The sequence below is a fragment of the Delphinus delphis genome, chromosome 13 (assembly GCF_949987515.2).
Source record: "Delphinus delphis chromosome 13, mDelDel1.2, whole genome shotgun sequence".
Classification (NCBI taxonomy): Eukaryota; Metazoa; Chordata; class Mammalia; order Artiodactyla; family Delphinidae; genus Delphinus; species Delphinus delphis.
The window spans coordinates 28,310,861-28,336,958 of record NC_082695.1 but is presented as its reverse complement, the minus strand read 5'-3'; the positions used below and the strand labels follow the sequence as shown (position 1 = coordinate 28,336,958).

The following is a 26,098-nucleotide window of genomic DNA, read 5'->3' as shown; positions in this document are numbered from 1 at the left end:
AGGGCAGTGTAGTCTGGGACGATAATTCAGAAATGGGATCTAAATATCTGGGAGTGCAACCGGATGAGAGGGAGGAGTCGGGAATGGTCTGCAGGTCCCTCCCAGGCATCCAAGGCCGGAAGGAGCAGCAGCTGGTGAAGAGGGCCGGCCATGGCAGCACTGCAGGTGGCTGGGAATGCGGGTGTGGCCTGCCCTGCGCTGAGGGACACAGGCCCACAAGGAAAGGATCATCACACAGCCATAATAAACACTAATAGAAACGGAAAAGAAATCCTTATAAAAGAACATGCTCTAGCATCCTCCTCCTGGATCCGTAATTTCCGTCCTTTGCGTGATCTGTGGCTGGGGGCCTGGCTCCCCTGGGAAGGAGCCCAGATGACATCAGGACTCCCCCACTGCCCCTGGGCATGTCTCCTCTCCGTTGGATCCAGAGGATGGAGAGGCCAGGACGCTCAGATGAGGCTTCATGAGAACACTTGCCCGACTTAGTTACCTGACCCCGTGTGCACCCAGCAGGTGTCCTCTGAGACCTCACCATGTGTCAGGCTGCAGAGCCCGCCTGGGGGGTGGGTTCAGACACAGGGCAGACGAGGGTCCTAACCCAGGAGCCAGGAGCGAACTTGCAGGGTGAGCGCCGGCTCTGCGGGGAGGTGACATCCCAGTCACAAAGGAGGAGTGCTGGGGCCAGAGGAACCTGGCGTCCAGTGGGAAGGGGGCGGGAGGGTGAGTGACGGTTCGGTGCAGCAGGAGGGGCAGGGTATGCGGGGGCGCAGAGGTGGGCCGATGGGCTGGCTCCTTTAGAATCGGGGACAGAGGCAGGGGGTCCTTTCTCCCCACCCCTCCCAAGTCCAGTTAGAGTCTGGGAGGCAGGCTTTGCTTCCCGAGTCACCCAGGGGCCCGTCCCTTCCCGCCACTGCTCTGACCCCGCTGATCTGACCCCGGCGACCACGCCCAAGTCACAGCAGAGGGAGTGGAAGGGCAGGAGGAAGTGCCGTGCCAACAATGGCCCTTTGAGGACGTGACTTGGGAGTCACACGCATCGCTTCCCCTCGCGTCCTCGGGGCCGACCTTGGTCCCAGGGCACACCTGCCTGCACAGGAGGCTGCGATGCGGGCTGCCATGTGGCTTGGTGCCCTGCTAACCTTGGGCTTTTTTCCTAGAAGGGAGAGGGCCGGCTACTCGTGTCCAGTTGTGTCTGCTCCAGGCCAGCCCACGGAGGCCACTGTGAGCTACGTCGGGGGTGACTTCATCCTTGGAGAGATGGGGCCATTAGGTGCTTTATGCGGGCCCAGGCTTAGCGAGCCCTTCTGGCTGCACTGCAGGGAGTGGACGTGCGGGGGGCGGGGGGGGGGCCAGGAGGCAGGACAGGATGGAAGCCAGAGGGTGATGGGCTTCGAGGGCAACAAGAGGCGAAACAAGACAGATCAAGGGGTCAGTGTTCCACAAGCGCATGAGGTCCAGCTGGAAAAAACGGTGTTGAGTCTGTTTAAGCAGCCTGAGGTATAATGTACTGGTGACTTGAAGGGTTTTGCGCCTCGGCTGTGTGCCGGGCATGACCCTAGACACCAGGCGCGCAGCAGGGAGCGGAGAGCAAGCCAGGTTTTCTGTTAGAAACCATTACAACCAATCTGTTATCTTTGCAACCAAGCTCGGAAAACCAAACAACTGTCTGGGCTTGGTGCTGGGATGAGGACCGCCCCTGTCTAGGGGGTCCTGCTTATTCTGTGAAATCCTGCGTGAGCACCCCTATCTGCAGGCTTCCTGGAGGCATCTTCCTGGCCTCCTCCTCTTCAGCGAATGGGTACATGGGATGTGGGTGCAGGGTATGTGTACAGGGCATGTGTGTACACAGCATGTGAGTACATGGGATGTGGGTACAGGGCATGTGTGTGCACGGCATGTGGGTACAGGGCATGTGGGTACATGGGATATGGGTATAGGGTATGTGTGTACATGGTGTGTGGGTACAGGGCATGTGTGTACACGGCATGTGGGTACAGGACAGGTGGGTACGGGGCATGTGTGTACACGGCATCTGGGTACAGGGCAGGTGGGTACAGGGCATGTGTGTACACGGCAAGTGGATACAGGGCATTGTGTACACGGCATGTGGGTGCAGGGCATGTGTACAAGGCATGTATGTACATGGCATGTGTGTACACGATATGTGTGTACAGGGCATGGGATACACCCACCTAAGGTTGAAGAGTAAGTATCACGGGGTTGGCGGTGTGGATGTCAGGTGGTGGCTGAACGAGGGGGTCCATGGAAGGAGGTGAGGGACCCTGGGTGCAGCGGGTCTTGGAGGAGAGGTCAGAGGTCGCTTCAGGGTCCTGATGTCACCGTGGTTGGGGACTCGAGCTGTGACTCGGGCAGAGATGACAGGATAGGCCCTAGCTGCAGTGGGGCTGTTTCCTGATTAATACCCTCAACGACTTCCTGTGTGGGTCCCCGGGGAGGCCTTGGAGCTCAGCCCTCCGTCCCGGGTGTAGGCGAAGCGCTGGCAGCTCCTGGGAGACCAAACCACTCGGTCCTGTGACCTGATGCACCCAGCCCCCGGGGCGTGAGGCCAGGGCCTGCCTTCCAGTTCTCTGCATGCGTTTTCACTTTCCCGGGTTTGGTTTCGGCTGGACCGTTTGGGCTCCCGATCCAGGGGCACGTTCGTGTGACGGGTAAAGTGAATGAGGAGAAGCGGTTCCTACACTGAAATCTCCCGAGTTCAAGCTCGGGGGGCTCCATGGGGCTCCGTGGCTGAAGCTTCACGTCCTTAGAACCGCGTTTCTTTCCTCCAAAGAAAGACTGTTCCACCCATGACTGCCTTTCTCGCGAGAAGAGTAGGCGGCAGTGAAGGTTCCCAGGAGCCCCACAGAGAGCCGGGCGCCACCCTCCGCGGTGGGGGAGGGGGCCCAGCTCTGGTGCAGGACCGCCCCCAGCGTAGGGGGTGCTGGCCAGCATCACCCACCTCCCGACTTTCATTGCAGATCATCAGGAAAGCCCTTTCTGAGGAAAAACGTGTCTCAACAAAAACGTCGGCCGCGGACCTGGTGACAGAAACAGATCACATGGTGGAGGCTCTGATCCTGCAGGAGCTGCAGCAGCGCTTTCCCTCCCACAGGTGGGTGCGCTGGGGCCTCGCTGACTCCCGCCCCCGGCCGCGTGTCCCCCCACTCCCCGCCCCGCCGCGGATCCTGGCAGGGAGTCCCCTCTGCTGTGCCCTGTCAGCCCAGGGCCACGCGGACTTTCCCAGGACGCATCCCCGCGTGTGGCCGTCCCCAGGGCCGCCCGCCCCTCCTGCCAAGCCCACACCAAGCCCTCAGGGCCACCCCCCTCCAGAGCAGGTGTCCCTGACCTTTTGGGTCACTGTGTGGAGAATCCGATGCAACAATTAATCTTTTCCTTGAAAAAGGCCAGCATTTGCCCAGCGCTGTGTGTCTAGTTCCAAGGGGGCCCAGAGCCCCAGGGGCAGACGCTCTGAGCTCAGGGAGGGGGCTCCTTGGGCACAAGTATCCCTTTCCTTCCTTAGGGAGCTGCTCACCCTGGAGCCCAATCGCTGGATTCCCAGGTGTAGACGACATGTCTGTCCGGCCCCACGTCCATGTGGACCAGTGAGGGGCTCCCTCCTGCCGCGTGACGCCCTGCGAGTGACTGGGGGGTAGGGGACAGGCCGTACACACTCGCACCTTCTCCCCGCTCCTTCCTTCTAACCCGCATCACCTGGGGGGTCATGTGTGTGTATATGTGTGCATGTGTGTGTGCAGGCGTGTTGACGGTAGCCCTTGTGTTTCAGCGTCTCTCCCTTTTTCCTTGTTTGGCGTAAAGTCAGGACCCTAGCATCTATTATAATGGTTACAGGCTCTGCACTGTTTATGATTTCTTAACTTTCAAAAATCTAAATTAAATGGCAACGTCCAAAGAATCAGAGCTGACCTTTGAACAGCATGGGTTTGAGCCACACAGGTCCACGCAGACGTGGCTGCAGACGCAGGGCAGGGTGGGCGGGGGCTGGCTAGCAGGGTCAGTGCCCCTGGCCCCACCGTGTTCAAGGCAGTTGGATTCCCTGAGAGGTGACGGCTCAGGAACCACCACTGGTTCTGGCTCAGGAGCTCTTTCTGTCCCTGTATCGTCTGGTGGCTCCAGCAGCAGTGAGGCAGCTGAACTGTGGGGCCCTGGGGTCCAGGGTCCAGGTAAAGGCTCTGGTCACTGCAGGGGTCTGCGTGGTGGTGGTCCCAGGCCTCCTGGCGCTTTGCAGTCAGATCACTCTGACAGACCGAATCCTGAAAGTGCTGGCCGGTTGCTGGTGCTTTGGATGCACTGTTGTGTCGATATGGGGCCTGGTGTCTGTTTGCACAGTGTGAATTTACACACTCCTTGACAAGTATCACAGGACAGAAGACAGTGTGTCACACGGGGGGCCTCAGGCTCCGAAGCCCCTCAGGAAGACTGTCTGGGTCCGCCCAGAGCAGCAGTCCCCACCCTGGGTGGGTGTCAGGCCCCCTGGAGCCTCTCCAACTGTGCCTGCCAGCCCACCTGACAAAGCCCTGGGCAGTGCAGGTACCCCCCCAACCCCTAACAAGAGGCAGCGGTCCCCAAGCTGCAGGCTGCGAGGCAGGGACTGGCTGCCCATGTCAGCCTGGCTCTGCTCCCTCTCCCCTCTTGGCTCTGAGAGCAAAGCCAGGATGCTACTCTCTGCTCTGTTGCCTAGAAAATTCAGATAGGTGAAATCGTTTTTCAGCATACCTAAGTCAGGTTTGTTTTTTTTCCCAATGATTAAGATTTAAAAGAAAGTACCAGAATTTGGGGACATTTAATTGTATTTTAGATCAGAGACAAATTGAGAAACTTGTGATGAGGAAAAAAATTGCATGCATATTATAAGATAAAATACTATATTGTTATTTTTCTGCATTCAGAGTATTTAAATATATCCCTTAAACAACAAGTTGGTATAAGGCTGTCACCCTTTCTTAAGAAGTCTGAACTTATGCTCTTCCTCATTTTTAGTCTTTCACAAAACAGTATTAAAGATAGATTGCATGGGACTTCCCTGGTGGTGCAGTGGTTAAAGAATCCGCCTGCAACGCAAGGGACACGGGTTCAATCCCTGGTCCGGGAAGATCCCACATGCCGCGGAGCAACTAAGCCCGTGCGCCACAACTACTGAGCCTGTGCTCTAGAGCCCATGAGCCACAACTACTGAAGCCTGCGCACCCTAGAGCCCATGCTCCTCAACAAGAGAAGCCACCGCAATGAGAAGCCCACACACTGCAACGAAGAGTAGCCCCCGCTCACCACAACTAGAGAAAGCCCGTGAGCAGCAACAAAGACCAAACGCAGCCAAAAAAAAAAAAAAAAAAATTAAAAGACAAGATAGAATGTAGCTGTTTTGACTTTGATAAAATAAGAAACAACCTGACTGTGGGCTCCCTGGTTTTGCTATTTTATTTTACTCACTGGTGAAATCCAAAGCCTGGGAGATGGGTGTGGACAGAAACTGCACTCGCTTCTGCCCTCGGCTGGGCAGTTGCTCCACCCCCAGGGATGGGAATCTGACCACAGTGTCACCCAGCACTGACACTGCCGCAGAGGAGGTAACACAAGGAACCAGGTCAGTGCCGCATTCCCGAAGCACTGTGTTGGCGCCGAAGGCATGAGCTCAGTCTGCGTCCGGGCCGCCTCTGTGGGTGCCGAAACCTGTTCCAGCTGTGCTCCCAAGTGAGATCCAAGTGGGGCGACTTTGAAGACATGCAGTAGCATCGCTAAGCCTGTCCGCGTCTCCTTGTCTGGGAGGCACAGGCCGGGGGAGGAGGACGGCTGGTGCTCTCTCGCCTCTGCCCGGGCTGGGCCCCTGGTGGGACGTGGCCGCACTGTTGTGCTGACCGGCCCCTGTGCCCTGTGGGGTGCGTGCACTCGGGGATAAGGCGTTCCTGGCCACCACCACCTGAATGCCTGCCTGCATTGTCTCCCCGCTGCATTTCACGCTGTGTCCTCGGGCAGCAGAGCCTGGGCCGAAGCCTGAGCGATGAGGCCAGGGACATTAGCTGGCTCCCTAGTGGACTGAAGGTGACCCTGACCTTGTCACAGAGTCAACAAACTGGCCAAAGAGAAGGCCTGGGTGCTCCTGGCCATCAAAATCATAAGGAGGGTTTGTTATGACTCTTAGTAAGAAGTAATAAAGCAGAACGTATTGGCCTAACTTGTTTCTAGGCTCTGAACCTTGTGCCTGGTGCTCTTTTCCTCTGTACATTCGATAGGCCTGTGAAATGGCCCCATGCTCAGTCACATGTGTTTTTTCTGTTTACATTGTGGGTTTTTCGTGGACGGTCCAGCGCTCTTGTTGAGGTGTCTGTTACTCTCTCACACGCCATCTGAGTCCATGTACCCCGGCCTCTGCAGGAATTACCTTCCCACACGGAGAAAATCAGGGTCCACAGGCTGGGGAGGTATTCTGGTGCCTTAGAAGAGTGAACATGTCTGAGGCCCTGCCCCCAGGACCACCCACGGGCACGAGGCAAGTGGGGAGGTGACCAGTGCTCCCCCCGCCTGGGCTTGTGGTCCAGAGGAGGGTGCCCTCGGCCTGAACAGTCGACGCCCAGAAAGGCCAGGCCTTGGAGTGGCTGCTTGGAGTGACTCCCACCAGAAATGCCCCACAGGACAAAAGCTGTGCCTGCAGATGCATCATGGGGGCTGCCCCGGGAGCCCAGAGACCGCGTACACACATTTGCTGATGGACTGACGGCCAGCCACAGGCTGTGGTCCAGCTATCTGAGCTGTCGGCCCCTCCTCCTCCTCCAGGCCCCCAGCGACTCCTGCCAACCCCCCTAGTAGGTACCAGCTTCTCGCTTAAAATCAGGTTAGAAAAGGAAGAAGATTCCACATTCCTCCCAGGTTCCTGGGATCATCTTTGTTGTGAGTCATTTCTATTCTTGACCTTAGTGACGTATTCTCACTGCTTCCTGGACCTTGTGCCCAGTTCAAGCCTGGGACTTTGTCTTCATGTGTGTGTGTTTCGGGTATGGCCCCCTTTCTTTAAGAACATGATCACAAACTGTTGCAGGAAAATCACGTAGCTGCAGAAAGCACTGAAGACGGATTTAATACCTTACGTCTTTGACTCAGAAAACGTCAGAGCTAATTGCGGCATAGGATCGCCCCCTTATTTCTGCCGGGTTAGCGGTCGGGGAGTCACCTTGCCTGGCCGCACCCCGCCCAGCCTCCTCTGACTTGATGGTCACCACGACCTTGTTCATCTAGACCCGCCTACCTGGGTCACATGATCCGAATGATCCAAATTCCCAGGGGGGGAGGATGGCAGGGAGGCTGCCCAGCAGGAGGAGGGACAAAAGCCAGGAGCTTCCCGGATGCATGTGGTCTGCCCTCTGGGCTGTAAGCTCCTGGGGGCAGCTGTAGGCTTTCTCCACTCACACGAATTTTCTAGGTTCCTCATCCCTGCCCCCAGTCCGGTGCTTTGCTTGCTCACAGGTGGGTTTTTCCAGGGACAGCGTGGGCAGGCTGGAAACAGCAACCTGAAAATGATGATGTAGCCTCGTCGTGTACACGGACAAGCTTCAGGTGGTTTGTCTGTGTCTGGATGACTCTGCACATAGAGCGTGAGTTTCATAATCTTTGGGACAGAAATGCTGCCAGAGTTGAGGGGGACCAGCTGAGTGACAGTGCAGGTGACGGCACTGTGTCAGTTGAAGTGACACCAGAATGAAGGGCACCTTCACAGTGTTAGGACCGTGACATGCCAGCCTGGAGAGCTTCCTGCGGTGACAGAGGTGTTCTGTCTGCACGTCCAGTGTGGTGGCCTCTGACCCATGTGACTAGTGAGACTAAGGCGCCAACGCTAACTTTTTTTTTTTAATTTTTATTTATTTTATTTATTTATTTTTGGCTGCGTTGGGTCTTCATTGCTGTGCGTGGGCTTTCTCTAGTTGCGGCAAGCTGGGGCTACTCTTCGTTGTTACAGTGGCTTCTCTTGTTGCAGAGCACAGGCACTAGGCGCACGGGATCCAGTAGTTGTGGCACGCAGGCTCAGTAGTTATGGCTCGTGGGCTCTAGAGCACAGGCTCAGTAGTTGTGGCACACGGGCCTAGTTGCTCCGCAGCACGTGGGATCTTCCTGGGCCAGGGCTCGAACCCATGTCCCCTGTATTGGCAGGCAGATTCTTAACCACTGTGCCACCAGGAAAGTCCCCAACTCTAACTTTTAAATTCTATTTAAAAAGAGCTTCCCGGGCTTCCCTGGTGGTGCAGTGGTTGAGAGTCCGCCTGCCGATGCAGGGGACACGGGTTCCTGCCCCGGTCCAGGAAGATCCCACATGCCACGGAGCAGCTGGGCCCGTGAGCCATGGCCGCTGAGCCTGCGCGTCCGGAGCCTGTGCTCCGCAATGGGAGAGGCCACAACAGTGAGAGGCCCGCGTAACGCAAAAAAATAAAAAAGAGCTTCCCGACGACTACAACTGGGGTGTGCAAAATGCCAGCAGTAGGACACCAAGCATTTCTTGTTTTTCACTCGTTTTTCCTTCTTGGTAGAGGTGTGCTGTGGTCAGGGCCCCTTTTGCTCTAGGACAGACATGCGTGTGAGGACCTAGTGGGAAGCCCTTGGCAGGACAAGGTGAACCTGATCTGTTGGGGACGGTCGGAAACCTGTGTCGGGCGCCGTCCTGGGGGTTTAGGTGGAGTTTGTTCTTTCCTCCCAGGAGGCAGGGATGCAGACACTTCGAGGGACCCTCCAGCATGGGCCAGCATGGTGCGGGGGGACAAGAAGGAGGGGTAGGGGAGCCATCCCTGGTTTCCGGCCTAGGCGGCTGGCTCCTGGCGGCCCCCGTTGCTGAGACAGACCAAGTGGATTCTGCCTTGTTGCCATCTAGTTCAGGTTCCCAACAGGGCGTGGACGGCCTTACGGTGGGGCTTGTGTTCAGAGGACTCGTCACAGAGGACGGGCGGGGACAGGGGACCGGGGTGCGTGGCCTGCGTACTCCTGCAGGATGGGGTCCAGAGGGGAGCCCAGGGTGGGTGGGGCCTCCCAGGAGCAATGTCAGCTCCTGTCTCCCGCATGCGGGACGGATGCCATGTCAGCACCTGCGGTTCGGGGAGGCTGGGCTGGGTACAGATGGAGTGTCAGCTGTGATGCAGCCTGCCCCCCCAGCATCCTCAGGCCCCTGGCTGGCTCTCTTCTCGGCCTTATCCCTGCAGAGTCAAGTCAGCGCAGAGCTCAGCTTCTCGCCGGCAGCTCTTCCCACATCCATCCTCGGACCCCCGCCTGGCCCACTGCACCCCCTGGTGCTTTAACAGAAGGTGTCACCTTGTGTATCTGGGCCCCACCAAGTGACAGATTAGCAGAGGGCAAAATGCAGAAAGTCTTTCCCGGACGCTGCCCCTGTTTGACCAGAGAGGCCGGGTGAGATCTCACCCTGCCTGCTGGTCTCCGGGGCCGGGGCTCGAAATGCTGAGTCTCAAGTTCCTGGCCTTTTCTCAGGCTGAGCTCTGTCCACTGCAGGTTCATCGCGGAGGAGGCTGCAGCCGCTGGGGCCAAGTGTGTGCTCACCCCCAGCCCCACCTGGATCGTTGACCCCATTGATGGTACCTGCAACTTCGTGCACAGGTGAGCGCAGGCACACCCCGGCTTTTCCGAAGCAGCACGTCAGCAAACCTCTAGCGGGTTTGTGGTCTCACTTACAAGTCATGATACTTTAAAATAAAGTTTCCCATTTGTGAGATACGTTCAGAGCATGTAGGAGATCTTCACTTGTTTAAAAACTATTGCATTTGTCACATTTAAACGTTGGGTTGAATTAAGAAGGACCCTTAAGGAGGCCCCTGGAGAGATGGGCAGGGTTGTAAATAACGCAGGGTGTCTGGTCCAGCAGCCTTGGGAGCACGTGTATGGATGGTGGCCTGGGGGGTTGAGGAGCCACCGGCTGCCGGCCTAATCTGGACAGATGTCAGCCCAGAGCAGCAGGTTTTCGGGAGGTCAGAGGCATATGATGGCAGTGACCTGCCCAGCCCCAGAAGCGCTGACGGGGGGTGGGGTGGGGGGCTGTCAAAGCCTCCCACGAGGACACTCGTGCAGCCCCAGAGCTGGTTGGCCCGGGCTCCTGCCCCATCCCGGGTCCCCGTCGGCGGTTGGGGGGCCTGTGGACCTGCAGCCCCCACCAGCAGGACCCGTGGGGAGGGCCCCTCCCATAGGTGAGCCAGCCACCCGCTTCCTTCCTTACAGTGAGAGGGGCCGGGGTGTGGGGTCCTCAAATGGAGCATTTATGTGTAAGTGTGGAAAGTGATTCAGCGCGTCACAGGTGGTCCTTTAGAGACGGTGGAACAGAGCCATCTGGTGACAGCAACAGTGTCATCAGACTCTAACTAGAGCATGACACCCCTGGGGAGTCCTGTGGGACCACAGGGCTCCCCTCCGGGTGTGTATCTCTGAGTGGGGCTCCTGTTCCTGTCCCACTGTGTGAGGGTGGTAGGCACAGAACGAGCCAAGCCCTACCATGGACAAAGGCCACATGTCCACCCCAGGACCAGAGAGAGAACCTGGACGAGAGTGTCATTTGGGAAACAAGCTGTGAGGCTGACCCTTAGACTCCAGACACAGTCCAGGGCCGTCCAGGGCTGTGGTGACCCTTGAAGCCTAAAGGCATTTGGGGGCCTCTGGCCACTGCACCTCGGACAGGACCTGTCCTGCTTGTGTCCAGCAGCACTGGGACTAGAGCAAGTGGGAAAAGCCTTCTGAGGGTGGGAACCAGAGCCAGGCCCGGCCGTGGCGTGTCAAGAGCCTCCCCATGGAGACTGCAGGGGACATCACGGCGCAGCCTGGGCAAGGCTGGGTCCCAAGTCTCCTGGGTTAGAAGCAGCCCTTCCTTGTTCCTACTCGTTCGTTAAGCCCTAACGATCCTCACATAAAGGAGAAATCGTTCTGGAGACGTAACCTGTAAACCCGCAGGCAGGATGCGAGATCACCGCCTGCCTTCCGCGCAGTGGCCACGCCTGCTGTCCTGCACGAGGCTCACCCAGGGGTCACGGCAGGAGGGACGCGATTGTCTTGGACCCAGCCCCTCGATGGACGCAGGAGCCAGGCCCCTCTGTCCCTTCAGCCTCTGAGAACCAGAAAGCTGATTATTAACAACTCTCCACCGGGTCCTCCGTGGTCACTGTTGAGTCACGTCCGTCCTGACGACGGCCAGCACTGTTGTCTGTCAAGGTCGCTGTCCTACATGTCAGCTCGGCCTGCTTGTCCTTGAAGCGCTCAGTGAAATTGTGGGAGGTACTTTTTGACAAAACAAACCCAGCCACGCTGTAGAAGGGTCCTCTGCGCCTCCAGCCATTTAGAGGCTCCTGAGTTTGCACGCGTACGTGTGTGTCACCATGTAAACCATCTGTCTTCTCTGCAGGTTCCCGACAGTGGCAGTGAGCATTGGGTTTGCTGTGAACCAGGAGGTACGTGATGAGTGGGGCCCGGCCACGTGGCCCCTTGGGTGTTGTTTATTCATCTTGCTTCTTGGTTCCAACCTCAGTTTTCCTCTCCTTGTCCTCGGCCTTCATCATGATGAGTAAATCCAACCATGTGTTTTCAAATCCAAGAAAGTAAACAAATGCAAACCGGTTTGGGGTGTGTGAGTTTGGGGCTCCAGCCAGCCCTCCCCCTCGGTGGCCATTTAGCGATGCCACGTGGAGGGGACGTTCTGGACAGATGTTCCCAGTTAGTCTCCATCTGACCCCTGGGGCGTGGGATCGAGTCACACACAAAAGAAACTCCTATTTTTGGAGGACATTTCTAATCCCAGTGTTCTATTAGTTCTTCATTCTCCTCTAGCTGTTGGGTGAGAACATGGCTGTTGCGTGGTTCCCATATACCCTCGGAACTGGGCCATATCTTGGGACCTGCAGAAAAGGCTGGATCCAGGCTTAAGCTTTATTATCCAGTTTCAGCGATTACACTTAGGAAAAGCCTTACCTTCGTTGCAGTTGCTACAGTTACACTTGAATAGGGCAGGGGGCCAGGCTTTGCGGAGGGAGCCCTCATTAGGGCACCCTCAGGGTTAGCGCAGATTCTGGGGCAGCAGAGGAGTCATACCCGTGAGAAAGAACTTAACTTTTGAGGTGAAGATAAGCAAGAGCCTTAATGTTGAGATCTGGTGAGGGAGTCAGTTACTCACTTGTTTCTCTGTTAAATGTGGTCATTGAGATGAGCAAGTGAAGCAGGAAGCTCGGGGCCCAGGGGCTGTTCATCCTGACGGCAGGGTCTCTGACTGGCCAGACCGAGGCCTGTGACGGTCTGGGGTGTGCGCTGGGTACACGTGTTCTGGCCTCGTCGTGGAGGCCCTGGCTGCCTGCCTCAGTGTCTCAGAGGCCGGCCGGTTCCAGGACTGACCTGGGCTTGAGAAGGGGGGCGGTCACGTGCTGACTGGAGGGGGCGCAGGATCTGGGTGTGTGCTGACTGGAGGGTCTTCCCAGAAGTGAGCCCTTCTCCTGCCTGCCCAGACTTCCCTTGGGCGTTTGCGGGGCTTCTCCTCGTTTTCTCTGTCAGTTGGCAGCCCCACAGGCCAGGCACGCGTGCTATTCTTAGCCCAGGACGGCAGGGAGTCCGGGAGGAGAGGCAGACGGGCTCCGGGTGTAGGGAGGCCTTTTCCCAGCTCCCCTCCTCTCGGCACTGGCTTGTGGGGACTGAGGCCACAGCCCGGTGATGTGTGCGGCGAGGGAGGGATCAGCCCCTCTGGTGAATCACGTCTCTTCCTGGGCTGCCCCAGGCTCTGTGATGCTCTTGGATCTCCAGATGCATTCTGAATTCTTCACACGTCAGCAATTTTGAGGGTTTCTTGTGGGGTTTGATTGGAGTCACAAGAGCCTTTTTCCCCTCCCAGAGAAAACAAAAGAGGCCTTTTTGAAGAAGGAAGCTTTTTCAGTAATTTTCAGTTACTAATGCTTGATTATGATGTCAGTTTAAAATATAGTTTTATTTGTTTAAATATATCTTTAAATATAGTTATTTAAGAAAAGAACATTTGCTTTCATGTCCAGGTCTAGGTTTGAATCCAGATGCTGATTTTTTGAGTTCCCTTTCGAAAGCTAATTTCCATCCACGGTCCTTGTGTTAGTGGTCACAGCTAGAGCTGCATGGCCTTCGGTCCCTGTGTCACATCCTGTATCTGTTTTCTGTCCTGCCCACCCCACAGCTGGAGTTCGGGGTGATTTACCACTGCACAGAGGAGCGGCTGTACACGGGCCGGAGGGGCCGGGGCGCCTTCTGCAACGGCCAGCGACTGCGCGTCTCCAGGGAGACAGGTGGGCCCCGCTCGTGTCACGCATTCCGCGAGGCAGTGGTGGGGATCTCCTACCGAGGTCCAGTCTCTTCGGGGACAGCGCGCCCCTGGTGGGCTGGACGTCGAGCCAGTCTGTGTCTCAGTGTGGATGTGGATGTGGCCGGGAGCCTTCAATGGGCCCTTTCTGTTCTGCTCTCACCTTTCATCCCTAATGTGAGAAGGAACCTGGCAACTAGTTCCCGCGTGGTCCCAGTGGGCCTAGGCGAGCTGGCCAGGCCAAGGGCAGGGTCAGAGGCATACTCTGGCCCTCGGAGCCTCTTGGTGACCCGGTTCCCCAAGTGCGGGCTGTGGCTCCCTGGATGTGGACCCACTGCCGTTGGCTTCAGTCCCTGCGAGAACACGGACGGCCGCAGGGGAGCCGTGTCCATGAGCCGTGGTGTATGCACCACAGATGCTCCCTGCCCTTGTCATTGCTGGAGCAGGACCCAAGGACACCAGTGGCTTTTACAAAGGGCTGCTGTTACACTCAGACTGCCTGTAACATACAGAGTTGACAGTATGTGTCTAGTTGGCCTGAGAGGTGGTGAGAGGGGTCAGGAGTGTCCCTGCCCCCGAGCTGCCTACAACCAGTGAGGAGACGGGCCTTCCAGCCCAGGTCAGGTCTGCTGAGGTCCGGTGAGAGCAGCGCCATCTGGATCCCTGGCCGGGGTGACTGTGAGCCGTGGATCTGCCAGGGAGATGATCGCCCCGTGAAGGACGGGCGAGGCAGGAGGCCCAGGCCTCACGAGTGTTGGGGGGGAGGTGGGCAGGAAGTAATATCGCAGGAGCTCCAGAGGGAGGGGCCCGGCAGGACCACGGACCGGCCTCTGCCACCGCCCAGCCCAGGCTCCTGCCCGGGGACTGTTTGGTTTGGCCACGTAGACAGCAGTGTTGATTACAGCTGCGCCTGCCAGGAGTTGGCCTGCCAGCCAGTTGTGTAACTCGGGGGTGAGGGAGCGAGTTGTCAAAGGCCCTGGTGAACTTTGCTCCACATTCATTTGCTGTGACTCGAGGCTCGGTGCCCACGCTCACACCCATCCCAGGCCCTCCGCCCATGGGCCTCCTTGCTCAAACACGCTGTCCACCCCCCTCTGCAACACGGAACCCCAAGTCCGTCGGTGCTCGTGTCCCAAAGCTCACTTGGGATTTTTAAAAAATTCTGACTCATAAAGTCCAGGGTGATGTTTTCAGCCCTGGTTGTCTTCTATTTGCCGGGTGACGAGGTTTCTACAGGAGGTGACGGAAAGCTCTCCTCAGCAGCATGGTCCTTAGGTGTTGTACAGACCTGGCTTCAAAGCCTGATTCTGACACCTTCCACATGTGACTTGTCAGCTCTGCTCCTGGAACCTCAGTGTTCACGTGGGCGGGAGGTGACGCTGATGACAGCTGTGAGGATCAAATTAAATCCTACCCACAGGGCACTCAGGAACGGCCTGGCGCTGGTGCCCAAAATGAGAGTCATTATCAGAGAAGGAATTTGAATCTTCGCACGAGATCAACCAGCTATTAATTCTGGGATGCGTTTCTGGAGGAAGCGGTCGCTAAAACAACCACCACTCATCTCCCTGCTTTCCTTGCCTTCTCTTTCCTGTGCTCCTTTCTGCAATGTTTTCAACTCACAAAAACAAAGCAAAGACCACACTGCATAGCGGTAAAGGATTAGATGAGGCCAGAATTTCTTTGGTAGCTTTTTCTCAAAATTCTACCTTGCAGAACTGCAAACACATACAAAGGAGACAGAAAATGTACAGTGAACCCACATGACCCATCACAGCCTGCTGTCACCCCTCTGCCCTTCCCCCGCGGCCAACCCTGCTTCCTCCAAGCTGCCTGCCCCCACCACCCCAAACAACTCCTTGCCACAAACCCCAGACATAATGGCGCTTTCTAGCCAGCATTTCAGTACGTATCTCTCTGTCACTTTCTCTTAAATCTTTTCCACCTTTTTCACCGATTTTTTAATTTTTAAAAATTTCCTCCTTTTCACCTTCCATGTCTTGTAAAGCATAATCTATTGTGTTTATTTATTCTCGTTCCTTTAGCTTGACCTTCTTTTCTGAACTGTTTCCTTTCCTAATTCTTTCCTAGGTTCTCTCCCCTCTACTTTTGAGTGATGTTCTTCTTCCGTGGATTCTCCGTTTCTTTCTCTTGCAGCTACTTCTGTTTTGTGGACAGGTCTTTCTGGAAATCTCTGATCGACTGGAGAGATGTTATTCTGCTCCCTATTCTCTTTTTTCTTATGATAATTGTGTATGGGATTCAAACATCATTCTTTTACATTCTTTCTAATTGAAAGAGCTCTGGAGGCCGGTGGTGTGATGGGGTGGGGGGGGTGAACACTTTCCATCGTCTCGTGGCTCTAGGGCTCCCTCTTCTGCTGTGTTTGTGAAGTGCCTGCAAAGTTGGCCTCTTCCTTGGACGGTTGGCTCTGCCCCTCCCGCAGTGCTACCTGTATCATCTCCCTCCTTTGCCCCTGATTCCCGTCCAGTGAATTTGGGGTTCACTCCCATGCGTTTCTGCTCAGTGGGTCCTGCCCTGAGAGTCCCTGGAAGGTCGGTTACGAGAGGTCGTAGTAGCTGTCAGGGGTTTGCCCGCCCAATTGCCCTCTGGGGCCTGGATACGCCCTTGTGGATGTAGGTTTTTGTAGATGATTTTTGTCTGTGGTTTGTGTTTTGCTCTCCCAGCTGCTCTGTTTTCTTGTCAGAGGGGATTTGGAAGAGGTTACATAGGTTTCCAGGGCAGTCTTCTCCAGGATTCTGAACAATACTTTTTTTTTTTCCAATTATTTATTTTTGAACATAATGTATTGAGGTGAAGGTCGCGTAACATGAAATTAGCTGTTGTAAAGTGAGTAATTCAGTGGCGTTACATTCCTGGTGCCCCGTGTTTGGGTGGCTCCGGGGTAACCCCTTCCCGTTGGTCACTCTCTGCCTCTCCCTCACAGCCCCCAGCCAACTTTCTGTCTAGTTCTGGGGTTTTCAGTGAAGTACAGCTAATACTACTTTTCGTGTGAGGAGCTCACAGTCTGCAAGGATCTGGAAGCCCAAGCACGTGTGTCACACATGCCGGTCCGAGGCCATCACGGGAGCTGCACGACCTGCGCTCATGCCCACACTTCAAGGCACAGTCACCTCTTTCCTGTAAGGACGTATTTCAGGGCAGACAGAGGACTTGCTTCTCTCACCTCTAAGTTGTAAAATCTCTCTCAAGACAACAGTGCTCAGATCCTCAACCAGAAAAAGGGTTTTCAAACTGTTGGAAGTCACGGACTATTTCTTCACCCTAAAATTTGTTTATTGAAAGAGGATGCATAGATGCCCTGCTTCAAAATCTATTTGATTTTTTTTATAGTGGTAAAATATATATAACATAATAATTGCCGTTCTAACCATTTTTAAGTGTACAATTCACGATCTTGTGCATCCATTTCCTCTATTTCCAAATTCTTTATCACTGCAAATAGAAACTCTGAACCCATTAAGCAATAGGTCCCCGTGCCCCCCACACACACACCATGAAGTCACAGAATATTTTAAATTATATATATATATTAGTATTTGATTAAGAGCTAAACTAGTATGATAAAAATAGTTTGAAAGGTAATAAAAGTCATAGTAAGTCATAGTAAGTGTGGAGAGCTAGTCAGAATTAATCATAATATAAGACACTATTAAGTAGAGGGGATTGCCATTTTTACCTTTGTTTCATTATCTGGGCAAAAGAAAACAGTAGAAAGTATTTTGCCTCAGGTGGCAGAGTTCAGATGACTTCTTAATTGTCTGGGTTTCATTTAAAAACACCACTGTGCAAGCATGAGGAAGAGTGGATACACTGCAGCTGGGGGGCGGGGGACACTGGGCACAGAGGTGTCTTCTCACAGATGAAAAACTACGGGAAGAAACCCTTTCTTTGGCATCATCACCAGACAAGCTTGAGTCAAGGTCTGGGCCTCACGACCTCCTGCAGGTCACCCACTGTGCCTGGCCCTGTTGAGGTCTTTTTCTTCAAAACAAGTCTTTTTTCCGTGGGAAAGTGCCCTCTCAGCTTGCAGCCCAGTGAGGGTGGGGTCGGGAGGTGAGCTCTGGAGGGCAGACTGGGTCCTGTCCCCGGAGATCCTGGAGCCGCCGCCCTGTGCCCCTCGTGTGGGTAGAGCCCGAGCCCCCACCAGACACATGGCAGGGCTGGTCACTGGCCCAGCTGTAGTGCCAGGTCTCAGAAAGTCTTTACAATATAAAATGAGAGCCTCCAGTGTGAGAAAAGGGGAAATGGTACAGACCCAGTGTCTTCTCCCAGTGGTCTGTCCCCGGTGGGAGGTGACTTTATGGGAGTCAGGGGGGATTGGGCCCCGGGGAGTGAGGTTACCTATGGGCGTGGTTTTCCTCCACTTCATGGAGAGGATTTGTTCTCTCAACTGAACACACGGGAGTGGCTGATCCTGCCTGAACGGCAAGGCCTGACGAGACAGGACACTAGATCTGGACGTGATTGTGTGTGTGGCCAAGAGGGACAGTGCTATGACCCCCGCAATGAGTCAGGCCCGGCCCGCCTGCAGCCACTTTCCTGTGTCTGATGGCCACAGCATCTACCCCCGATGCTGGGGGGTTACTCCCGAGGACCCCTTTCCAAAGACGTTGCTTAGCAGTCACTTCCTCCACAGGGATGACGTTTCCATCTTTGTCATCACGGCAGTTAACGAAAAGCTTTTATTATTATTATTTTTAAAATTTATTTTTGGCTGCGTTGGGTCTCCATTGCTGCCCGCGCAGGCTTTCTCTAGTTGCGGCGAGCGGCGGCTACTCTTCGTTGCGGTGCGCGGGCTTCTCATTGCAGTGGCTTCTCTTGTTGCGGAGCACGGGCTCTAGGCACGCGGGCTCAGTAGTTGTGGCTCGCGGGCTTTAGGGCGCAGGCTCAGTAGTTTTGGTGCACAGGCTTAGTTGCCCTGCAGCATGTGGAATCTTTGTTCCCTGACCGGGGATCGAACCCATGTCCCCTGCATTGGCAGGTGGATTCTTAACCACTGCACCACCAGGGAAGTCCCAAGAAAGGTTTTTAAAGGCAGATTTATTTGATGAGGCATTTTTTTCCTCCAAACATGGGGCATTCCCAGTTTGGAGTCACTTTGTTTTTATTTATGACTGAATGATGCTGGTTTCATGAGCCACCAGACCCGTCCGAGTTCTTGCTGGTAAGCGTCCCTGAAAAGAGAGAACTGGGAGGTCTGCCCCCCACCACCCCTGCATCTGGGACTTTCTGGGGCCTGGGAGGTGAGATGGTCAGAGTGTGGCTTCGACTCTAGTCAGCACGTCCTTCCTTTCCCAGGCCAAAAACCTCTGCAGCATCAGCCACCCAGGGATGACCCTGAATCAAGCAAACCCGCTGGAGGCGGGCTTGCAGTTCGCTTCAAGGAAAAACCCGACTGCTGGGTGAGAACTGAGCCTTGGTGTTTCTGACTTGGAGAAATTCTCTCCACACAGATCTCTCCAAGGCCCTGGTTCTGACAGAAATCGGGCCCAGACGAGACCCCATGACACTGAAGCTGTTCCTGAGCAACATGGAGAGGCTGCTGCGTGCTGGGGCCCATGGGTACGCGCTCCCCTCCCGGGACTGGGACCCATGGGTGCATGCTCCCCCTCCCCGACACCCACAGGATGCCCAGGCCCCACGAACAGCTCCCAGGCTGCTCCCCGGGACAGGAGCAGTGACACGCGAGCCAGCCCGGTCTCCAGCCGGGAGCTCGTGCAGCCCGTGGGGGTGGGGTGGCAGGGGACCTGTGGGAGCCCATCTCAGCCCCGTGTGCGCCCAGAGCTCAGCGCCCTTTGTGATGACAGTGACGCCCCCCCAGCCCAGTCTCCCCGGGTCTGCGCTGTGACTGTGGCCACCCCAGATGGTTTAAATCTAAGGTCGTTGAAGGTCCACAGAGTGAAGGTTGTGTCCTTCAGTTGCACCAGCCACACTTCAAGTGCCACAGCCTTGGGCTGGTGGTTTCGCGGGGCCGGGTGGTCCATCACCACAGAAAGTTCTATTGGACGGCATGGCTCTGGGCCCAGGGCTCAGAATCGAGCTTTTGGGAAGAGGCCCTGGGCTCTTGTTTAGCTCCTGGGGGTGCCTGCAGTGGAGGGGGCGGGCACTGGAGCAGAGCCATTCAGTATGTTTCCCCTCCTCCATCTCCGCCAGGGTCCGAGTCATCGGCAGCTCCACCTTGGCGCTCTGCCACCTGGCCTCGGGCGCCGCCGACGCCTACTACCAGTTTGGCCTGCATTGTTGGGACCTGGCTGCAGCCACTGTCATCATCAGGGAAGCAGGCGGCATCGTGATGGACACGTCAGGTGAGCTCGGGCCTTCAGCCCGCCCTCCGTCCCCAGGGGTGCATCCCCAGGACAGACCCGCAATGCCCCAGACAGACAGGCCCCCTCCTCTGCTAACAGGGATGTGTAGGGAGGGCAGTGGGCTAGGCCAGAAGGCCCCTCCCCCTTCCTACCTCCAGGTGTGAAGATAGACCCAGGGTCAGGACGGGTGGCTGTGTTTTCTAAACACTCACTTCCCCGCCACACACACACACACACACACACACACACACACACACACACACACACACACACACACACACACACACACACACACACACACACACACACACACACACACACAGAGTCCACTGAGACCACAGAGCAGGCAGCATGCTCCCTGATCCAATGACAAGGATTTAGGTGACAGATCCTAGAGGTGACCTGTTCCTCTGCCTCAGAGTCACCGTGCCCAGTTACCGACCCCATGGGGGCGAGTCCCACAGCGTCCCTGTCCCGGGGACGCCCATGGAGCCTCATCTGACATTGGGGTCCTCTGTGGAGCCCATCATCCCCCAGCTTTAACCCAGAGCCTGTTGCGGAAACACTGGGCTCCGTTTAACTGCTGGCGCTGGCGGTGGGCCCTTCATCCCATGATTGCTCCGTTTTTGCTCCTCCTCCTCGGGAGGCCCTAGTTGAGCTTCCGGGAGGGTGTGAAGTGAAGAGGGGTCAGCCTTGGGCATCGAGGCCAGGCAGGCCCGTCCCCATTAAAGACATGTCTGTCCTGGATGTGACCACGCACGCACACACACACGCACGCACGCATGTGCACTGAGGTCTCCAGCGAGGCCTTTAGTCCTGTTCACACCTCCAGGAGGTCGAGGGCCTTCATCCTGCCCCAGATACCTGGTGCACAGAGCAGCCACGTCGAGGGGCCCAGCAGAAAGGCCACCCCCAGCACCCCCCCACCAAGGCCTCCTGGGTCCCTGGAGGCCCGTGCAGCACAGAGTTTGAGAACTGCTCCCAGTCCTGACCTAACGTTGTTTGAGCCTCGGGTCTGAACGCTGTACCTTAAGCCGCTTTCTCCCAGCGCAGCCTCAGGAGGTGCCGGTCCTGGATGGCACCCAGGTTGGGGCAGAGCGGGGCTGAGCCTCCACCCTTTGGGCTGGCTCAGCCTGAGTGCTGGGCTGATGGGGGTTGTGCCGCCCCCTCCCTAACCCAGACACCCTGTCCCTCTGTCCGCAGGCGGGCCGCTAGACCTCATGTCTTGCAGGGTGGTTGCTGCGGGCACACGGGAAATGGCCGTGCTCATAGCTCAGGCCCTACAGACGATTAACTACGGGCGGGACGATGAGAGGTGAGGAGAGCAGACAGGGCTGCCCCAGGACGGGGCCTTCCTGGGAACCTGGAGCAAGCGTTCCTGATCCCCAAAGGAGCCATCAGGCTGGAGTCCAGGCTGTCTGGCTGAGCCCACGTCTTGGTGACTTTGGTGTCCAGTGGTTCCTCTCTGTAATCTCACGTAGCCTTGTGTGGGTTGGTCCAGCCCTCCTACCGGGGCCAAAACCTGGATCTCACAGGATGTGTGTATTGATACTGCAATTGCAATTTTTTTTCCAGAATGCAAATCTCAGGTAATAAGGCTTTCGAACTGCTGATAAAGCAGACTTGCTCTCAGTGACCTCCCCCGCCTCTGCCCATGGTACTTCAGAATGCAATAAACCAAATGATGACTCTCTGCTTGTTTCCCTCCACAAGTGTGTCGCCTATTTCCCCAAACGACCCCCAAAATCCACAGGCTCTTTAGGGAAGTTTGCATATGACAGCCCAGAGGTGACATGCTTGCTATCTGCCTGCCGCGGGTGATGAAAACAACTTCAGTAAGTATCACATCAGTATTTAAAATCCGAGACGTGGGTCAGACTGAAGAAAACCAAACGTCTAAAATTCTGTGTTAAAATGTTTTTGTGATCGGTTTAACGAAGAAAATTATTTTCTGGGCCTTATTTTTTTCCTCTTTAGGAGGAGGAATTATATATAAGAATAATTCTAATGAGGATATTCACTGGCTGGCTACGTGTCTTTTCTGAAGTTTAAAAGTTGAGGAAGTCAGTCTTAGGATGGAGGAAATTCCAGCCCACGCTTAGCTTTCTCCCTCGTGTTCCTAATTTGCAGTCAACAATAATTAAAGAGTATTTAGGGGCTTCCCTGGTGGCGCAGTGGTTGACAGTCCACCTGCCGGTGCAGGGGACACGGGTTCGTGCCCCGGTCCGGGAAGATCCCACATGCCGCGGAGCGGCTGGGCCCGTGAGCCATGGCCGCTGAGCCTGCGCGTCTGGAGCCTGTGCTCCGCAGTGGGAGAGGCCACAACAGTGAGAGGCCCGCGTACTGCGAAAAAAAAAAAAAGTATTTAGAGCGGCCCTGGCACCTAAACTCCGGGGCTCGGCCTGTGCAATGACCCAGGCACTTTAACCAAACCACACCCTGGAGAGCCCTCGGCAGGCCCACCGGCCCTGCTCCCCTCTGCGGACACTGCGGGGCCTCAGAGCCCATGACGCCGACTCCCCTGTGCCACCTGCTACTCACAGGGCAGGTGCACTGGGCCCGCTCACGCACCTGGTGGAGCCCAGGGGGCCTCCCAGGGGGTAATTCCCTCCCCAAGCCAATCCCCAGAGGCCTCACCTCCACCTCCCCTTGGGTTACTGATTGATACATTCGCTATCTTTAGGAAGGAGCTTTCTGATCTGATCTGAATGGGGTGACAGGTGATGTCCCGAAAGGCACACAGGTAAAGGGCTCAGACACATGAGGACTGGGGTCTCCTTTGGGACTAGGGCATCTCATGCCTGCTGTGCATGAGGACCCACCTTTGATACCCACACGAGGACCGCAGGCTGCATGCAGGTGGGGAGCCTCAGCGGCCACTTGGTGCCCCTGCCACCCCTCGGGGCCTCGAATCTCCCCTGCACCCCGACCAGTGTCCGGCCCCTCGTTGACCCCCACTGAAGGCACACTGTCCTCCAGAGACCACCCCCCACGCTGGGATCCTTCAGCTTCCGTCTCAACTCTGGCTTTCACCTGTGGGTCCGCGAATAACCAAGGAGGCTTCTGTGTGGTGGTGTCAGGACTCAGATCCCTGTCTTGTCCTGCCCCTGCCTCCAGGTGAGGTGGCGCTGGTTCCCTTCTGGGCACCAGCATCGCCCCCACCACCACCACCGCCAACCCAGTGTGGCCTCTAGACATCAGGCTCCATCTGGCCGCCCCTGTGCCCCACCTGACCAGCCAGCCCAAGCTCCCTCTGTTGGGACACCGCCAGCTGTCCTAGCTGGTGGATTGTACGACCACATGTAGGACGTTATTCTCTTCACACCTTGTGTTCTAGAATCAATGAAAACAATACAGCGAAGTAGGGAAGCAGCTTCTCTCTGTGCAGGACCACAGCTCTGCGAAGCTTGAGCACCACAGGTGCAGAGCGTCTAACCGCAGGATCTTATCCCAAGGTGGTGGGAGGACGCGAGAGACGGGAGCCGTCCCAGGGCCGTGGCTGCAGGGCACATGCAGCCCCACTTTGCTGTGCGGATCTGGGGAAATCGTGCGTTTCTGGTGGCAGCTCCCGCCTAACCCCCTGTGGTGCACCTGAGCGGGCTCTGCGGTCACGCACGGATTCATGACGCGTCGGCAGGGCCCCACGAGCCGTCCCCGCCCTGGGCATGTGCTGGGCACGCGGAAAGGCACGTGACCGCTCCCACAGGCTCTGAAGAGACCTCGCGGACGGTGATGCCGCCACAGTCTGGTCCTCTACAGAGCTCCATGTTGTGTATGAGCTCGCAAACCTCGGTGCCTCCACAGTGGTGTCACCAGTCTGCCCGTTGGCAGCCTTGGCTGGAGAGTATTCATGCAAAGCCTAGGCTGTGGGACGGGGGTCCAAGGGCCGGGGCGGGGCGGGGGGGGCAGGCGGCGGTCGGCAGGACAGCAGGCAGAGCAGCAGCCAGACGCCCAGGCGGCCGGGTTGGTGGCCAGAGGAAGAGCTGTTTACTGCCACCAGGCGGCTGGTGGCAGGTCCCCCCTCCCCCACCTTGGCGGGTACGCCACATGTGGAGCCAAATGGGGCCAGAGGGGACATGTGGGGCAAGAGGGTTGCAGCTGCCACTCCCAGCCGTCCAGAGTCTCATCCCTGGGCACACGGATGGCCTTTGCTGTCTGTCAGCTTCGAGAAAAGCCTCAGCTTCTGCTCACCCTGACCACTGCCATGGCTCGAAGCTGGCATGGGTGTGTCCTGGTCTTGCACCAGCTCTGACAGATTTCTGGTTGGCAGCAAGACCAGTGCAGAAAAGGAAGGAAAAGGTCTGGGCCACCCTGGTTTTCTATTTTTAAAAAACATGATGCCATATCTGTACACTGGTGTTCACAGTGGCACTATTCACAGTGGCCAGGAGAGGGAGGCTACCCAAGTGTCCATCAATGGCTGATGAATAAACGGAATGTGGTCCATCCACACAGTGAGGTATTATTCAGCCTTAGAAAGGAAGGAAATCGTGACCACTGCTACCACGTGGATGAACAGGTGTGACTAGGAGTCACTTTTATTTCATTAGGAGAGGTGACATCACTATGGTGTGTGTGACAACGTTCTGGTTTCTTCAGAGATGCAGGTTGAAGGATTTGATGTGAAGGGGTTCAAATAAAAATACAGATTAAAAGAACAAGCAAATATGTCAAAATGTTAACGGTGATTGAATCCAGGCACTGGGTATAAGGATGCTCATGGCATGTTCTTTCTATAGGTCTTTATATTTTTTTAAAGGTTTTTTAAAATTTTATTTATTTTTGGCTGCATTGGGTCTTCGTTGCTGCTCGCGGGCTTTCTCTAGTTGCAGGGAGTGGGAGCTACTCTTGGTTGTGGTGCGCGGGCTTCTCATTGCGGTGGCTTCTCTTGTCGCGGAGCATGGGCTCTAGTCGCATGGGCTTCAGTAGTTGTGGCACGTGGGCTCAGTAGTTGGCATGTGGGCCCTAGAGCACAGGCTCAGTAGTTGTGGCGCATGGGCTTAGTTCCTCCACGGCATGTGGGATCTTCCTGGACCAGGGATCAAACCCATGTTCCCTGCATTGGCAGGTGGATTCTTAACCACTGTGCCACCAGGGAAGTCCCTATATGTCTTTTTTTTTTTTTTTTTTGGGTACACGGGCCTCTCACTGTTGTGGCCTCTCCCATTGTGGAGTACAGGCTCTGGACGCGCAGGCTCAGCAGCCATGGCTTATGGGCCCAGCCGCTCCGCGGCATGTGGGATCTTCCCAGACTGGGGCACAAACCCGTGTCCCCTGAATTGGCAGGCAGACTCTCAACCACTGTGCCACCAGGGAAGCACCCCTATATGTCTTTATATTTGAAATTTTTACAATAAAAAGTTTTTAAAGAGGGGAGTTGAATTGGCTGGACCCACTTTCTCATTTGTCAAACTGTGTGTCTAGTCTGGTAGGGCTGCTCTGACAGAATGCTGTACACAGGGTGGCTTATTATGAATGGCTGAGATTTACTGCCCATGGTTCTGGAGGCTGGAAGTCCCAGATCAGGGGCCAGCAGGACTGGGTTCTAGTGACACCTCCTCCTGGTTCATGGCTGGCCATCCTCTCCCTCAGAAGGGGTGAGGGAGCTCTGGGGACCCTCTTTTATAAGGACATTAATCCCATCCATGGGGGCTCCGGCCTCACAATCTAAGCACCTCCCAAAGCCCACCTTCTAGTGCTATCACCCTGGGCATTAGGGTTTCAATATATGAGTGTGGGGTGGACACAAACATTCAGACCACGGCAGGGGGTCGGGGGAGGGGCAGCTGAGGCCCAGTCCAGCCCCGGGGCTCTGGGCAGGAACCACCTTGCCTGGGGCTGGGGTTCGGCAGGCCTTGTGGAGTCCCGGACTCTGGAAGGAAATTGCTTTTGGCTCCACCCTCATCTCGGTGACACCAGTGACCCTCAGGGCAAGACATATGTTTGTCTCTGTGACTAAAGGGAGGGGGAGCGGGTAGAAGGGCCTGCTGTGCTGGTCAAGTGAGTCCTGGACTGAGGCAGAGGTCAGGTCACAGCTCTTTGGAAACCGGCAGCAGCACGGGCAGCAGGCTGACAAGGCGAGGGCCAGTCACCCTGCGTGCAGGGCGGCGCTGGACGCTTTCATCCCGCTGGACGCTTTCATCCCCTTTTAAAGCGCCAGGGTTGGGAGACCACCCCACTCCTTAACCCGCTCAACAGAGTCCGCTCCAAGTTCGCAATTAAGAGCTATGGAATCCCTGACAGCTCCGCCCCTTCTGGGGTCTGAACAGGCGCTATTGCATCTTCCCATCCCGAGGGCTATGCAAGTAGGACCCGGGTTACCCCCTCGCCCTGGCTCGGTGTTTCTCTCGCCTTCCCTACTCTGAGAAAGTCCCGTCCCTGTAGCTAAAGGACTGTGAAGTCCCCGGGGTCCTTCACCTCCTCTACCCCCTGTCCCGGCCGCGAGGCAGCCTGGCGGGTTGGCCCTGAGGGC

At 56.1% G+C, this 26,098-nt stretch overlaps 1 protein-coding gene across 1 annotated transcript in view; it reads left to right on the top strand.

The window, feature by feature from the left end:
- The window catches only part of IMPA2 (inositol monophosphatase 2), a 28,243-nt gene extending 6,924 nt beyond the window's left edge, over positions 1-21,319 (top strand). Inside the window, exons 2-8 of the mRNA XM_060028641.1 lie at positions 2,982-3,115; positions 9,502-9,606; positions 11,393-11,438; positions 13,175-13,283; positions 18,775-18,883; positions 19,475-19,626; positions 20,830-21,319. Of these exons, the coding sequence (XP_059884624.1) occupies positions 2,982-3,115; positions 9,502-9,606; positions 11,393-11,438; positions 13,175-13,283; positions 18,775-18,883; positions 19,475-19,626; positions 20,830-20,945 (771 nt within the window). The 3' untranslated portion in view covers positions 20,946-21,319. The remainder of the gene's footprint in view (positions 1-2,981; positions 3,116-9,501; positions 9,607-11,392; positions 11,439-13,174; positions 13,284-18,774; positions 18,884-19,474; positions 19,627-20,829) is intronic.
- Positions 21,320-26,098: the final 4,779 nt, after the last annotated feature.